Below are 17,806 nucleotides of genomic sequence, written 5' to 3' on the forward strand. Positions count from 1 at the left end.
GTATACAGTATATTTGCTGGGGACGTTGTTAACCTGTTAGCATTTTGTTCTCTCATTCATCTATTCTCCTCTGGACAAAATGACAAGACGAAAAAAATCACCTCAGCAAAAAGAACAAGAGGTAGTACCGTCAGCCAGGGACCTACTCAATATGAACATTAGTATGATGTCGGACCTAGAGTTCAGAATCATGACTTTAAAGATACTAGCTGGGCTTGAAAAAAGCGTGGAAGTTATTAGAGAAACCTTTCTGGAGAAATAAAAGAACTAAAATCTAAACAAGTCGAAATCAAAAAGGCTATTGATGAGGTGCAATCAAAAATGGGGGCACTAACTGCTAGGATAAATGAGGCAGAAGAGAGAATCAGTGATAGAGAAGACCAAATGATGGAAAATAAAGAGGCTGAGAAAAAGAGAGATAAACAACTACAGGATCATGAGGGCAGAATTCGAGAGATAAGTGATACGGTAAGACGAAACAACATTAGAATAATTGGGATCCCGAAAGAATAAGAAAGAGAGAGAGGGGCAGAAGGTATATTGGAGCAAATAATAGCAGAGAACTTCCCTAATGTGAGGAAGGAAACAGGCCTCAAAATCCAGGAGGCACAGAGAACCCCTCTCAAAATCAATAATAATAGGTCAACACCCCGACATCTAATAGTAAAACTTACGAGTCTCAGAGACAAAGAGAAAATCCTGAAAGCAGCTCGGGAGAAGAGATATGTAACCTACAATGGTAGAAATATTAGATTGGCAATGGACCTATCCGCAGAGACATGGCAGGCCAGAAAGGACTGACAAGATATCTTCAGAGCACTAAACGAGAAAAATATGCAGCCAAGAATACTATATCCAGCTAGGCTGTCACTGAAAATAGAAGGAGAGATAAAAAGCTTCCAGAACAAACAAAAACTAAAGGAATTTGCAAACACGAAACCAGCCCTCCAAGAAATCTTGAAAGGGGTCCTCTAAGCAAAGAGAGAGCCTAAAAGCAGCACAGATCAGAAAGGAACACAGACAATATACAGTAACAGTCATTGTACAGGCAATACAATGGCACTAAATTCATACTTTTCAATAGTTACCCTAAATGTAAATGGGCTATATGCCCCAATCAAAACACACAGGCTATCATTGGATTAAAAAACAAGACCCATCAATATGCTGTCTGCAAGAGACTCATTTTAGACCCAAAGACACTCCCAGATTGAAAGTGAGGGGGTGGAAAACCATTTACCATGCTAATGGACACCAAAAGAAACCTGGGGTGGCAATCCTTATATCAGACAAATTACATTTTAAACCAAAGACTATAATAAGAGATGAGGAAGGACACTATAGCCTACTTAAAGGGTCTATCCAACAAGAAGATCTGACAATTGTAAATATCTATGCCCCTAACATGGGAGCAGCCAATTATATAAGGCAATTAATAACAAAAGTGAAGAAACACATTGACAACAATACAATAATAGTGGGGGACTTTAACACCCCTTGACTGAAATGGATAGATCATCTAAGCAAAAGATCAACAAGGAAATATAGACTTTAAATGACACACTGAAACAAATGGACTTCACAGACATATTCAGAACATTCCATCCCAAAGCAACGGAATACACATTCTTCTCTAGTGCCCATGGAACATTCTCCAGAATTGATCAAATCCTAGGTCACAAATCAAGTCTCAACTGGTACCAAAAGGTTGGGATCATTCCCTGCATATTTTCAGACCACAATGCTTTGAAACTAGAACTCAATCACAAGAGGAAAGTCGGAAAGAACTCAAATACATGGAGGCTAAAGAGCATCCTACTAAAGAACGAATGGGTCAACCAGGAAATTAAAGAAGAATTAAAAAAATTCATGGAAACCAATGAGAATGAAAACACAACTGTTCAAAATCTTTGGGATAGAGCAAAGGCAGTCCTGAGAGGAAAGTATATAGCAATACAAGCTTTTCTCAAGAAACAACAAAGGTCTCAAATACACAACCTAACCCTACACCTAAAGGAGCTGGAGAAAGAACAGCAAATAAAGCCTAAACGCAGCAGGAGAAGAGAAATCATAAAGATCAGAGCAGAAATCAATGAACTAGAAACCAAAAGAACAGTAGAACAGATCAACGAAACTAGGAGCTGGTTCTTTGAAAGAATTAACAAGATTGATAAACCCCTGGCCAGACTTATCAAAAAGAAAAGAGAAAGGACCCAAATCAACAAAATCACGAATGAAAGAGGAGAGATCAAAACCAACACCAAAGAAATACAAACAATTATAAGAACATATTATGAGCAACTCTATGCCAGCAAATTAGATAACCTGGAAGAAATGGGTGCATTCCTAGAGATGTATCAACTACCAAAATTGAACCAGGAAGAAATGGAAAACCTGAACCGACCTATAACCACTAATGAAACTGAAGCAGTCATCAAAAATCTCCCAACAAACAGAAGCCCAGGGCCAGATGGCTTCGCAGGGGAATTCTACCAAACATTTCAAGAAGAATTAATACCTATTCTCCTGAAACTGTTCCAAAAAATAGAAATGGAAGGAAAACTTCCAAACTCATTTTATGAGGCCACCCTTATCTTGATCCCAAAACCAGACCAAGACCCCATCAAAAAGGAGAATTACAGACCAATATCCTTGATGAACATGGATGCAAAAATTCTCACCAAAATACTAGCCACTAGGATCCAACAGTACATTAAAAGGATTATTCACCACGACCAAGTGGGATTTATCCCTGGGCTGCAAGGCTGGTTCAACATCAGCAAATCAATCAATGTGATACAATACATTAACAAAAGAAAGAACAAGAATCATAGGATCCTCTCAATAGATGCAGAAAAAGCATTTGACAAAGTACAGCATCCTTTCTTGATCAAAACTCTTCAGAGTATAGGAATAGAGGGTACATACCTCAACATCATAAAAGCCATCTATGATAAACCTACAGTGAATATCATTCTCAATGGGGAAAAGCTGAGAGCTTTTCCCCTAAGGTCAGGAACGCGGCAGGGATGTCCACTATCACCGCTGCTATTCAATATAGTATTAGAAGTCCTAGCCACAGCAATCAGACAACAAAAAGAAATCAAAGGCATCCAAATCGGCAAAGAGGAAGTCAAATTCTCACTCTTTGCAGATGATATGATACTTTATGTGGAAAACCCAAAAGACTCCACCCCAAAACTGCTAGAACTCATACAGGAATTCAGTAAAGTAGCAGGCTATAAAATCAATGCACAGAAATCAGTGGCATTCCTATACACCAACAACAAGACAGAAGAGAGACAAATCAAGGAGTCGATCCCATTTACAATGGCACCCAAAACCATAAGATACCTAGGAATAAATTTAACCAAGGAGGCAAAGGATCTGTACTCAGAAAACTATAAAATACTCATGAAAGAAATTGAAGAAGACACAAAGAAATGGAAAAACGTTCCATGCTCATGAATTGGAAGAACAAACATTGTGAAGATGTCAATGCTTCCTAGAGCAATCTACACATTCAATGCAACCCCCATCAAAATACCATCCACTTTTTTCAAAGAAATGGAACAAATAATCCTAAAATTTGTATGGAACCAGAAGAGACCCCGAATAGCCAGAGGAATATTGAAAAAGAAAAGCAAAGCTGGCGGCATCACAATTCCGGACTTCCAGCTCTATTACAAAGCTGTCATCATCAAGACAGTATGATACTGGCACAAAAACAGACACATAGATCAATGGAACAGAATCGAGAGCCCAGAAATGGACCCTCAACTCTATGGTCAACTCATCTTCGACAAAGCAGGAAAGAATGTCCAGTGGAAAAAAGACAGTCTCTTCAACAAATGGTGTTGGGAAAATTGGACAGCCACATGCAGAAGAATGAAACTGGACCATTTCCTTACACCACACACAAAAATAGACTCCAATTGGTGGAAAGACCTAAACGTGAGACAGGAGTCCATCAAAATCCTAAAGGAGAACACAGGCAGCAACCTCTTCGACCTCAGCCGCAGCAACTTCTTCCTAGAAACATCGCCAAAGGCACGGGAAGCCAGGGCAAAAATGAACTATTGGGATTTCATCAAGATAAAAAGCTTTTGCACAGCAAAAGAAACAGTCTACAAAACCAAAAGACAACCGACAGAATGCGAGAAAATATTTGCAAATGACATATCAGATAAAGGGCTAGTATCCAAATCTATAAAGAACTTATCAAACTCAACACCCAAAGAACAAATAATCCAATCAAGAAATGGACAGAAGACATGAACAGACATTTTTCCAAAGAAGACATCCAAATGGCCAACAGACACATGAAAAAGTGCTCAACATCGCTCGGTATCAGGGAAATCCAAATCAAAACCTCCATGAGATACCACCTCACACCCGTCAGAATGGCTAAAATTAACAAGTCAGGAAACGACAGATGTTGGCGGGGATGTGGAGAAAGGGGAACCCTCCTACACTGTTGGTGGGAATGCAAGCTGGTGCAACCACTCTGGAAAACAGTCTGGAGGTTCCTCAAACAGTTGAAAATGGAGCTCCCATACGATCCAGCAATTGCACTACTGGGTATTTACCCCAAAGACACAAATGTAGGGATCCAAAGGGGTACATGCACCCCACTGTTTATAGCAGCAATGTCCACAATAGCCAAACTGTGGAAAGAGCCAAGATGTCCATCGATAGATGAATGGATAAAGAAGATGTGGTTTATATACACAATGGAATATTATGCAGCCATCAAAAGGAATGAGATCTTGCCATTTGCAATGACGTGGATGGAACTGGAGGGTGTTATGCTGAGTGAAATAAGTCCATCAGAGAAAGACATGTATCATATGACCTCACTGATATGAGGAATTTTTAATCTCAGGAAACAAACTGAGGGTTGCTGGAGTGGTGGGGGGCTGGGAGGATGGGGTGGCTGGTGATAGACATTGGGGAGGGTATGTGCTATGGTGAGTGCTGTGAATTGTGCAAGACTGTTGAATCACAGATCGGTACTTCTGAAACAAATAATGCAACCATATGTTAAGAAAAAAGAAAAAGAAGAAGATAGCAGGAGGGGAAGAATGAACGGGAGTAAGTCGGAGGGGGAGATGAACCATGAGAGATGATGGACTCTGAAAAACAAACTGAGGGTTCTAGAGGGGAGGAGGGTAGGGGGATGGGTTAGCCTGGTGATGGGTATTAAAGAGGGCACATTCTGCATGGAGCACCAGGTGTTATGCACAAACAATGAATCATGGAACACTACATCAAGAACTAATGATGTAATATATGGTGATTAACATAACAATAAAAAATTTAAAAAAAACGAACAATATAAAATTATTTTCTCATAGTTCAAGAAACCAGAGTCTGAAATCCCAGTGTCAGGCAGTGTGTCGCTTCCTGCAGCACGTCTAGCAGAGGATCTTTCTTATCTATTCTGGCTTCAGGTGGCCCCTGCCTTTTTTTGGTGTGTGTCAGCATGACTCCAGTCTCTGCCTCTGTCCTCAGATGGCTTTCTTCCATCTGGGTCTATGTGTGTCCTCTCCTTTCTGAGGAGAACATCAGTCATGGGATATAGGGCCCACCCTAAATCCAGGATGATTTCATTTCAAGTTCCTTAATGTATTTCATCTACAAAGACCTTATTTCCAAATAAGGTCACCTCCTGAAGTTCTGGGCAACATGAACTTTGGAGGGATACTATTCAGACCCGTTATACCTACTTACCACAAAATTAGGAAAAGAAAATCAAGAGACCCTCTGAAAAGAAAAAGTTATATTTTAAATAATGTTTAATTTTTAAAAAGTCTAGTAAATAGTATCTGTAGATTTTAGGCTGGCTGAATAGAATTAAAGGTAATATTTTTGATATGTAGATAACATTTAAAATTTTCAGTTTTGTTTTTTTGCGAAGAACCATAATCATCAGTTTCTCATAATAATGTAAACACAGAAATGAATTTAGACAAAAACCCTGATTAGATCAATTAACTGGCCATCAGGTTAATGGCTCTCAGCGTTCATTTGAATTCAATTTCTATTTTCCCTTTTCAGATTAGTGAGCATGCATTTTATCTGAAAGTATCACAGACTTAACCATAAATAAAAGTTCAGTTGGAATTTTTTAAAGATCGTTCTTATGGGATTACATTTTTGTTTTACATATAGTTAATAATTAACTACCCTTCCCCAAAATTTAGAAATGACTTAAGTTGTAATTTAAAATGTTTTTTTTCTCCAATTCTGTCAAATGATGTAACCTATCTAATCTCTATGATTTCAGGTTTCAATCATTAACTCTACAGATATGACTTTTATTCAGAATTTCACTGGCGAACAGGTGAAGACCTTTTAATACCAATCAGTGTCACTCAGTACTAAGAGTAAATCGCAATATTCATATCATTTATTCATTCATAAAATAAATGTTCACCGAGTACCTACTATATGTTGGAAACTGTTCTAGGCACTGGGAATATAACCATGCATCAGACAGACAAGATCCCAGCTTTCATGCAGCAGTGTCACTGAGTACTAGGATCTGTTATATTGTAGGCCGGTATATAGTGGGCCTGGTGGTGAGTTCTAAGTATCTGCCTTCCCTCTGAGAAAACACAGGCTTCTCGTAGGCCCCATTGTATCTGTTAGAGTCAGTGGGCCTGTGCTCTGCCTCCCTTCCTCACTGCAACTGGAGCCCTCCACCCATCCCAACATGATGTGGAGGTTGACAGGCTATCTTGTTCTGGTCCCTTCCTCCCAGGGATTAGATATTGTTCCTCCCCCACCATCACTGGCTGAGGTCTTATTATGAATGAGGGAAATGCCTGTCATTCTCCTAACCTAATAAGGCCTGAGGTCATACTTTATCCACCACCCCTGAGTTGTCCAGGGTCTTGTGACCTGTTGAAACTTGCCACATTTATTTAAACAATGAATGTGGTATGGCCATCTAAGGGAGCCAGTCATTAATTGAATCAGTTTCTCTGGGCAACCCATATTCTCTCCTAACCAGAAGCCCACACTACTGAACTTCTAGGAAGCCTCACATTTGAATGTGGCCAAGTTACCTCTTGACCTTCTGGATCATGGTTTAGGATCCTTAGATGCTCCATTCTTAGATAGATATGTAGATTTGGAATAATATATCTGTCTAGCAATTTTGATTAATAGAGTTTTCTATTGAACACAGAGCATTTTTTACATCCCCCCCCCCCAATTGGGGCTTTCGTCTATCCATTACTCTGCAGTTTTCAACAAAGCATTTAACAATGTCCTTCATGATACTCTTGTGGTAAATGTGGAGAAGTAAGGCTGGGACAATACTGAAGTTGGATGAACTTACAAATTTTGAACTATTCTCAAGTGATGGTAATTAATGGTTTATTGAAAATCTGGCAAGACTTCTCTTTTGTCCAGATTTGTTTCACATTTTTATCATTAGAAGCTTTTTAAACATTATTAAATTTGGCCTTTCTATAACTTCTTGTCCTCAATACCACCTAGTTCTTCAGTCTTTCCCTCAGCATTTAATGCATAAGTGATGAAACTCCTCTGAGTGAAGGCCACACAATGCCACACCAGAAATAAGAATTTCACTGTATGTTTGGAATAGAGAAGAGAGGTGGGAAAACTGAATTATTATTATTACACAGTTAACTCATGCATTCATTCCCTCTGCAAAGAGCATTTGGTACCTGGCAACTATATCTCAGTCTTCAGAATACTATAATAAAAAAGTCATAGATTGGGTGGATAAAAAACCCAAATGTTTATTTCTCACAGTTCTGGAAGGCTGAGAAGCCCAGGATCAAAAGGTAGGCAGATTCAGTATCTGGGGAGAGTTGGTTTTCGGATTCATATAGACAGCCATATTCTTAGGTCCTCCCATGGTGGAAGGAGGGCTGGAGAGCTCTCTGGGTTCTCTTTTATGAGGGCACTAAACCCATTCATGAGGGCTCCACCCTCATGACCTAATCACGTCCCAAAGGCACCACCTCCTAATACCATCATATTGGGGGTTAGGATCAATATTTGAATTTAGGGGAAGGAAGGGACACAAATGTTCATCTATAGCAACTGTATATGTTTGGAATAGAGGAAAGAGGTGGGAGAATTTAATTATTTCATGACACTTGTTAACTCATGTATTCGTTCCCTCTGCAGAGAGTATCTGGCACATGGCACCCACTCTGAGCTGGACCCTAGTCAGGCAGTGTAGACAGAAGACTGAACAACACAGACCAAAATCTCTGCCTTCTGTGGAGGACACTTTCTAGTGCATTGTAGACTGATTACATTAGAAGATGATGGGAGGCCAAGTCAGCTAAAGCACTGGATGCCAAAACATGGAAACAAAACATCTCGACACGTTCAAAACTATGGGCTGAATCTGAAAAGATGATAAATGTTGGAAACATCACTTGAAAAACAAAAAACTTAAGAGCTAGAATGTGGCTCGCTAGTTATACTCGGAAGGGACTTAGAAAACTTAGTTGACAATGAACTCAATATGAATTGATACTGAGACATGGTTTCCCGTGAAATTAAAACCCTTTTTATGCTTCATTGATATAAACAGCCCAAAGCAAAGAGTGTAAATCCTACTTAACTCTTCTCTGGGCAGTGCACTCATGGGGTATTATCTTTTCTTTGGTATCACATGCAGTATCTCTAAGAAAGAAAGGCCATGATGGTGAGCCAGTTACAAATATTTCCATATGAAATATCATACAGGAGTGGAATTAGATTCATTCTGTGAGGTTCAACATGGCAGAACTAAATAGGATTAAGGACTAGAAGTTACAGAAGTGCCAATTTTAGCAAAGAAAATTCTGATAATTGTGTCCATAAATTGAATGGGCTGATTGTTGAGTAGCTGCAGAGGATGACCAAGCAGATGTCAGGGGTACTGAGGGGAAATTATGCATGGGGTCAGACTGAATGACTTTAAGACTCTGTCCATGTCCAGGAGTCCATGAATTTAATGCAGAAATCTGCTGCAATGAGATTCATCCTTCAGGAAAAATTGAGAGAGGACGATAAAAATTATTTTTGAACATAAACTATGTCATCTTAATGGTTTTTCTTTGCAGATGGCATCTTATTTTGGATATACGGTCACAGTGTCAGATGTTAACAATGATGGGTAAGTTTTTAAGAACTTCCTCACTCACCATATGTTATATTCATCCACAAAGATGTTGCATTTTTTTTCCTTCATGGAATAGATCCTTCCATACTTCTTCAACAAGATAGAGGCTCTCTTGTTTTAATTGGGTGTTTTTTTTTTTTTTTTTGGTTCAGGATAAGAGGATATATCTACTAAAGAATTCTATCGTCCTATTTTATGTCTCTGTGGAGATTTTCCACATCTCCCACTTCCAGAAAAGGACTGTTTTACTTAGTTTTATCTTTAATTTAATGAACTGAATAGTCCTTGGCCATTTGAAATCCAAAGCCATGAAAGCATTTGCTCATCTGTCGCTCTTTACCCTTACTTAGCATGTGATACATTCATAACCCATTTGCACATAAATAAACATTTTTTTCTCCTGACATTGCTTTAATCAACATACTAGTAATGCCCATGGAGAAGATGAAATAATAACATGAACTTTTCAGAGTATGGCAGCAAATTACAATTGAGCTTGGATCAAACACCATGATAAACTATGGTTGTGTTTAAGTCATTCCTTAAAAACAAACTATTATTAAACATCTCTTTGGCTCACTAAAACCACCTAACTGATAGATAAAACAGATGATTAAATAAGAAAGCCAATACACTGATAACTGATTAGCCATCCAATAAATATCACTGGAGCACCTACTGTGTGTCAGCCATTGTTCTTCGTGTCCAGAATATGGTGGCGAATAAGGCAAAATAGGTCTCTGCTCTCAGAGAGTTCACATTTTTATAGAAATCAAATACCTGCAGAATCCTGACTATGTTCCAGGATCTGGGTTAAGCAAGCACTTTAGATACATCATTGATGGACACTAGCTATGATTTTCATATAGATAGAAATGTACTTTATATAACATGGTGGCATATGACTGGAGATAAATTTAGTTACTTTTGCACCTTTCAGAAAATATCTTTTTTTTTAAGATTTTATTTACTTATTTGAGAAAGAGAGAGAGAGAGAGCATGAGTGGGGGGAGGAGCAGAGGAAAAGGACAAATAGACTCTGCACTGAGAGCAGAGCCTGATGCAGGGCTCAAACCCACGACCCTGAGATCATGACCTGAGTTGAAATCAAGAGTCGGACATTTAACCGAATGAGCCACACAGGGGCCCCTGGAAAAGATCTTTTTTATTATTCTTCCATTTAATATATATTTCTTGAGCATCTACTATACACCAGCACTGTTCTAGGTGCTGGGATATAGCAGAGAACAAAATAGACACCGCTACCCTCATAGAAGCTACACTAGTGGTGGGGAGTTGGGGACTACAGATGAAAAGTAAGTAAGTCAAGTCAAGCATATTTAGATGGTGATGAACATCAGATAGGAATAAAAAAAATGGAAGGGCTGAAACCAAGATGTCCTTCAGTAGGTAAATGTACGTTCAGACAACCGAATATTGCTCAGTGCTAAAAAGAAATGAGCTGTCAAGCATGAAAATACATGGAGGAAGCTTACTTGCATATTATGAAGTGAAAGAAGCCAATCTGAGAAGATTACGTACGGTATGATCTCAGCTATATGACAGCCTGGAAAAGGCAATGCCATGGACATAATAAACGGATCACGGGTTGCCAGGGGCCAAGGCGGGGAGAGGAGGGAGGAACAGGCACAGAGGATTTTTAGGGCAGTGATGCCACTCTGTAAGACACTACAGTGGTGGATCCGTGTCACTCTACATTTGTCCAGACCCACTGGATGTCCAACACCGGGAGTGACCCTAATGTAAACCATGGATTCTGGGTGATGGGTCACTGAAAGTTCATCGATCGTAACACATGCACCGCACTGGTGGGAGATATTGAGAGTTGGGGAAGGCTGTGCCTGTGGCGGCCGGGGGTATATGGGAACTCTCTGTACTTTCTGCAGGAGTTTGCTTTGAACCTAAAACTTCTCTAAAAGATAGTCTATTAATTAAACTTATAAAAGCAAAACAGAAGGGGGGTAGAAAATATTGGGAGGGTTGTGACTTTAAATGGGGTAGATAGGGAAGACCTCAGTGTTAAGGTTGAGGAAAGTTGAGGAATGATCTGCTGGAAGTGGGGTCCATGGGGAAGAGATTCCCGGAGGTGGGAGCTGCTGGAAGTCCGAGGACATCAAAGAGACTTGGAGAGGAGGCAGAGGGGTGCAGGATCACAAAGGTTTGTGAGCCACTGCATTTATAAAGTCTTGCATAGTGCCACACAGGCTCTGCTATGGATAGAATGAGTGTTTCCAAGAAGGACACATTTCAGGAGCCACTGGAGGATAGGATACTAAGCAAGGGAATGGCCTACTCCAACTTTGGTCCCAGCAGACGCACTGTGTCTGTTGGGTCTCCTCGGCCGTGAGGCCCCTGGGAGCCCACTGCCATAAGCGAGTTGAGGCAGGACAATGCCCAGGGCCAGAGCAATGACAGGACAGAGACAGAAAACTGTAGTGGTTGCACTTTGGAGATATTCTGAAAGTATATTTGAATGGTAATCTTAGCCTGGAAGCAAGTCATTGGAAATTAAATTGCTTTCATCTCCAACTGAGCTGTGAAAAGAAAGTAACAGTTAGGGCCACCCTTCACAATTTCCAAATTAGATGGACTGGATTTGTTATCAGCACCTTTTAGTGATCTAGAAAAAAAAAAAAGGCGGGGGGTGGGGGCAGGGTGGCTGAAGAAGAACTTGAGTCCAAAACATGGCATGTTGTCCCAATTGAGGAAGCCCACACTTTAGTAAAAACAACAACAACAAAAATCCCATGATGGCCTTTGGGATATGTGCAAACACATTTCTTTCAACAGATGGTGACACAACAAACACAACCTCCCCCCCACACCCAGGGGAGCCACGCAATGCCTTATTGGGACCAGATGAACTCAGTGTGTGCCCTTCGTTTCCTCCACTCTGCCCTGAATCCTTTCAGCTTTCCCCCAGTTCAACACTATGCCCTGCAGGGCACTGCCTCCTTCCTGGGAACACATTCATTCCAGTCCATAGCAAAGCTCTGTGACAACATTTATAGGACCTTTTTTTTTTTTTTTTTTTTTGCCATGTTAAGAAAAGAACAAGAACACTTGTGAGGAAAGGCTCTCTTTGGTCTCCTGCTGATCAAAACAACATGGTAGTAACAAACACAGGAATTTTCCAGGGATAATTTGTCCTTTCTTGATGTTCTTAAAAAATTGCTATGCCCACTATTTCTTTTTTATTAGGCCGTATATTCTTAATTCTTTAGATTGCATCAAAAAAATACATCCATTATCTTAATATTGCCACTCTTTTTTTTTTAAGATTTATTTATTTGAGAGAGAGAGAGAGAGCAGGGGCAGGGGAAGAGGGAGAGGAAGAGAGAAAGACTCTCAAGCAGACTCCCTGCTGAGCACGGAGCCTGCCAGGGGGCTCAATCACATGACCCTGAGTCGTGACTTGAGCCAAAATCAAGAGTTGGACACTTAACCGCCTGGGCCAGCCAGGCACCCCTTAATATTACCATTCTTAACGTACCCATAGATTCTCAGTCTGTATGTAATTTGCCACTCTTAGTTACTGTAATGCTATGTAAATTCAAGGCCCTATTATAAATAAGTAAGCTATAGAGGCCACTGAGCACCTTTCATCCCAAATACCGATAGACAACTCACATGAAGTCTGAGACTGCAACAACGAAGATATAATTTGCCATCATCTTTGCAGCACCTGTGTTTCGAGAAAAATTGCTTGGTATTGTTGGCTTTCAAACAGACATCTTGTGTGTCTAGGTTTATACTTGATCCCAAGATGGGGGTCCGAAAACCACCCCCAGTAGTAACAGCCATGTCCTCACCTCCCTGGTGGGTATTCGTCTCTGGGGAAGGTGCAGAACAACCCACTGGGGCAGAGACATAAACTGCAGTCCCTCAGAAATCTTAGCAGAATCAGAAAAGAAAGGCAGCAAATCATGCGTGTGCCAATGACTTTTCTCAAGCCCAAGTCAGAACACATGTGTTCTCATTTTGGGAAGGAGTGCTTTTGTCATTCTAACTTCTGACAAGATTTCTAGCAGAGATCCGAAGATTGCATGGGATTTACAGGAGACATGAATCCTTGTCTCAAATAAAGTTTTCCTGGATATTATATATGCGGTCTCCCCAAATTCTTAGTCCTTTCAAATGCAAAAACCTCTATTCTCCACTGAAACTATTGAAAAACCTAGCATCGCGTTAAGCAACAAAATTTTGTCAGGCATGATTAGCAGGCAATGTTCTTTCCTCTCTCAAAGTGACTTCACGTGTAATCTGTGTCTAATAACGTAGGATGACCCAAACTACAATCCAGTGACGCTATCTAAAATTCACCCGCGAAGAAACTGAGACACAAAAGCTCAGCGACTTGCCCAAGATTACACACTAATTAGGCAAAGGTCTTGATTAGATCCCAGACCTTCTGCTGACTTACCCAACAGTATTTTTTTCGCTAGCTACAGAGAACTCTATACTAAGCTCTATAAAATAGCTGGTAGGAAAAATATATAGAATTTCCATGTCCAAGGACTTATAATCTATAAGAATTAGGAATTTTCAATGTAATAAGTGAGTAAAATGGCATGCCTCTCACTTACTTTTAAAAAGCTGAGAAATTAGTGTATTTGTCACTGAAACAATCCATGACCTTTTTTACTTTTTTAGATAAATATTATGTTTAAGGTGTACAACATGATGTTTTGATACACATGTGCACAGTGCAGTGATCACTGTGTTCAAGTTAATTAACATATCCATCTATAGGATCCATCTCTCTTCATCCAGCTGTGCAATCCATCCATTACATAGTCACCATGTCTACTGTGTGTGTGTGTGTGTGTGTGTGTGTGTGTGTGTGTGTGTGTGTGGTGGTGGTAACACCAGAGAGCTACTCTCTTAGCACCTTTCTAGGATCCAGTACAGTGTTATTAACTGTAGTCACCATGCTGTACACTAGATCTTTAGAACTTATACATCCTACATTACTGCAACTTTGTACCGTTTGACCAACATCTCCTCTCTGCCCCACCTCACCACCTCTGGTAACCACAGTTCTATTCTCTGCTTCTGTGAATTTGACGGTTTCAGATTATAAATGTGTGTGTTTCTGTGGGGTTTTTTTTTAAGATTTTTATTTATTTATTTAACAGAGATAGAGAGCACAAGTAGGCAGAGCTGCAGACAGAGGGAGAGGGAGAAGCAGGCCCCCCACGGAGCAGGGAGCCCAATGCGGGGCTCGATCCCAGGACCCTGGGATCATGACCTGAGCCGAAGGCAGCCGCTTAACCCACTGAGCCACCCAGGCGCCCCATGTTTCAGTGTTTTACTCTTATTTTTTGGTAAGAATCTACATTCCTGTTTATTAATGTGTGTTTTATTAATTTCCATTATTTTTATAAGCAAGGTCATACTTCCACTTTATAAAAATATAAAATCATAATTTCAGAGTTATTTTCACCCAAAGAACTTTAATAAGATTGTCTAACAACAACTGATTCATGAGACAAAATTCAGTTATAGTTTTTAGTGTCATGGCATGTAAGAAAAATCAGTCTGTATGATTATATTAAAAATAGCTATACTAGTCTGCTGCATTTTACTGAGTCAGTAGTAATGATTTATATATAATTTTATAGTCTATAACTCCTATATATTTTTTTAAATTCACAAAACCCTTTTAACTTTCCCAGCATTTATCAGTGATCAAGGAATCATCAGTGAGCATTAATCACCAGTAGAGTTCAGTATTAAAACTGAGATTTAATTCCCATTTTTTTACCCAAATTTCTAATTTTTCAATAGCCTTTTTTTTTAAGGTCTCCATCTTCTAAACCTTGGATCTGAGTGGATGCTATGCAATGACTCAGAATAGGATTAAGAATATCACTTGACAGGGGTGCCTGGGTCGCTCAGTTGGTTAAGCGTCTGCCTTCAGCTCAGGTCATGATCCCAGGAACCTGGGATCGAGCCCCACGTAGGGCTCTCTACTCAGCAAGAAGCCTGTTTCTCCATCCCCAAGCCCCCTGCTTGTGTTCCTGCTCTCACTATCTCTCTCTCTCTCTGTCAAGTAAATAAATAAAATCTTTTTAAAAAAAAGAATATCACTTGCATAGTTGATTGGTCATTGTTCAGAAGTTAGGACTCCACATATTCTGTGGGATTAAACCAGACTTTCCCTTCTCTGGCCAAGAGATAATTAAGTACTTTTGTGCATGAGGTTACCCAGTGACCATTCTTTGACAGTATTTGACATTTTCTCTACCCACTGTGCAACAAAAGCAAGGTCCCTGCAAATGCTCCAAAATCTCGACACAGGAGGTGGGGTGGGGAGGGAGAAAAGACAATGTCATTAAGTAATGTTGACCAAATTAGTAAATTGGTGGACTTTCCCAATATTTTTTTTAATTTAAAAAGATCTCTAGGTATTGTGAGTGACTTCAAAAGTTAAGACCAAATGGTGGTGTCTGTGCTGGTTGGTGGTTGATACTGTCAAGCTTATGACTGTTTTGAAAATATAAACAAGCTGGTGAAATTAACTTTGGTTTAGTTATCTTAAGATAGCCAGAGCTATAAACTCTGCCAATGTAAACTGTTAGGAATTTCTGGACAAACTTAACAAAGGGAGATGGAATTTTTCATCTTGAGCCTAAGCAAGCAAATTAGGGTTTTTTCTTATGGCTTTTGAAACTTACAGTATTTATACTATTTCAGAAACTCACAGGATTACAATTTAATTGATTGGATTGGTTTTTTGCCTCTGCAGGGCCCAAAGGAGATAAATTTCAAGAGAATTTTAGCAGTTTGTTAACTTGAGAACATTTTAGAGAAAATTTATTTGAAAGGAATCAGCTTTGGGTAATTATGTTTTTGCCCCAGATTTAGCCTAAGTATGTATTCTCTCAGACAGGTTTTACTATTATGATTGAAATAAGTAGAAAATCCAGAAAACTAAAACAGAAAGAAGTTGTAAATTGAAATTGATTTCTGTAATGTAAATGATCAGCTATGCTAGTTCTTGTCCACCATAAAAAATTCAGCTGATAAGATATCAACTCTAGTATAAAGTCTGCTAATCTGCATTCTGTTAATAAATAACCATGTTCCAAAAATTAATTATGAGCATTAGCATGCAGTATCTACTACTGGGAAAAAAGAAATATAGAAAAGTTTATATGTTAAACCAACACATTAACACCATTTGACTCAGAAAACTTGAATCTAGATGCTCCATATTGAATATTCTTATTGCAGGGTCCTCTCTTTCTCTTTCATTCTTTATCACTATTTATACTTTGCTTTTCAGGAAAATATAATGTTTCTGTCTCAAACAAAATGGGAAGGAAGAGAAATTGAGCCTTGCATTATATTATATTATCAGGGCAGATTTAAACATAAAAAGAGACATAAAACCTGTGTGTATGTTACCCAAAGATTTTAAAGAAAATTGTGATTAAATATTAGACATTTTGGATAAAATGAAACTTAGTGTATATATCCTTTGTTGAAGTGCCTTTATATAATAACTCAGATCTTATCCAAACTGCCATGACCCAAACAGAAAGGATGGATTTTACTGAAAACCTCATCATTAATAATAATAATATTTCTTCATCATTAATTTTTTGACATTACAAAACCATACAGGCTGGGTGATATGTGTGTGTGTGTGTGTGTGTGTGTGTGTATATATATGTATATATATATATATATATATATATATACATATATATATATAATATTCTCTTACAATGGTACCCAACCTATTACACAACTATATATCAGAAAGTCAATGAAAAATACCTTTACTAATAAAATATTTTAAAAACTTTAAACTTGGATTGGGCACATTCAAAACCAGGATTTGGCAAACTAATTTTGAAACAGTACAATAGCACACATAGCCTACTGCAATGGTTTTTCAGGGATTTTTTTTTTTTTTTTTGCTTGTCGTCCATAATAAGAAATACATTTGACATTGCAACCTGGCACACACACACAGAACTGAAACAAAAGTTTCATGGAACAATATTTACCCTCACATAATGTATTCATTCTATTTTCTGTTCTTTTCTATTTCATTTTTTAAAATTGCTTGTCAAGACCCACTGAATTGATTTCACAATCCACTAATGTGTCGCAAACCAAGATTTAAAAACACCAGCCTAAACAATAATATATATTGTGGCTCTTAAGTAGTATTGCTATAATAAAATAATATTGACACTAAGTGCAAAGTATTCTATAAGGCACATTGTACCAATTAAATCCAAGACAGTTATTGTCTTTCAACCTTATGGGAAACACAGTTATAAATGAGAAACAAATGTCTTTTGCTGTTTTTATGGCATTTAGAACATTTTAGAAGACTTACACTTAAATATCTGGGGAAATATATTTCTAACAAAATAAATCAATGCTGTCATAATCCTCCAGGAATCCAAAAGTTCCATGGACGTGCTAGGCTCTCACAATGATGGGTCGAGTAATTTTCCATTTCTAGAACTCGGTGTTGGCAGTGAGAAATGTAGAGAGCAAACCATGTCAGTCCTGAATCATGTTTGCACCCTCAGGGACCAATTATACAGCTTGTTCCTTCTTTATAGAAGGAGAAAATGGCCCCATTCCATCTCTACAGTAGAG

General features: G+C 38.8%; 1 protein-coding gene across 3 annotated transcripts in view; it reads left to right on the top strand.

The window, feature by feature from the left end:
• Positions 1 to 17,806, top strand: part of ITGA8 (integrin subunit alpha 8) — a 193,481-nt gene that overhangs the window by 56,308 nt on the left and 119,367 nt on the right. For 2 of the 3 annotated variants that reach the window (XM_027594757.2, XM_027594758.2), the window contains exons 10-11: positions 6,290 to 6,346; positions 9,099 to 9,151. In XM_027594757.2, coding sequence (XP_027450558.2) covers positions 6,290 to 6,346; positions 9,099 to 9,151 — 110 coding nt within the window. The remainder of the gene's footprint in view (positions 1 to 6,289; positions 6,347 to 9,098; positions 9,152 to 17,806) is intronic. The other variant, XM_027594760.2, reaches the window with a different exon arrangement.

This window comes from Zalophus californianus, chromosome 9 (assembly GCF_009762305.2).
Source record: "Zalophus californianus isolate mZalCal1 chromosome 9, mZalCal1.pri.v2, whole genome shotgun sequence".
NCBI lineage: Eukaryota > Metazoa > Chordata > Mammalia > Carnivora > Otariidae > Zalophus > Zalophus californianus.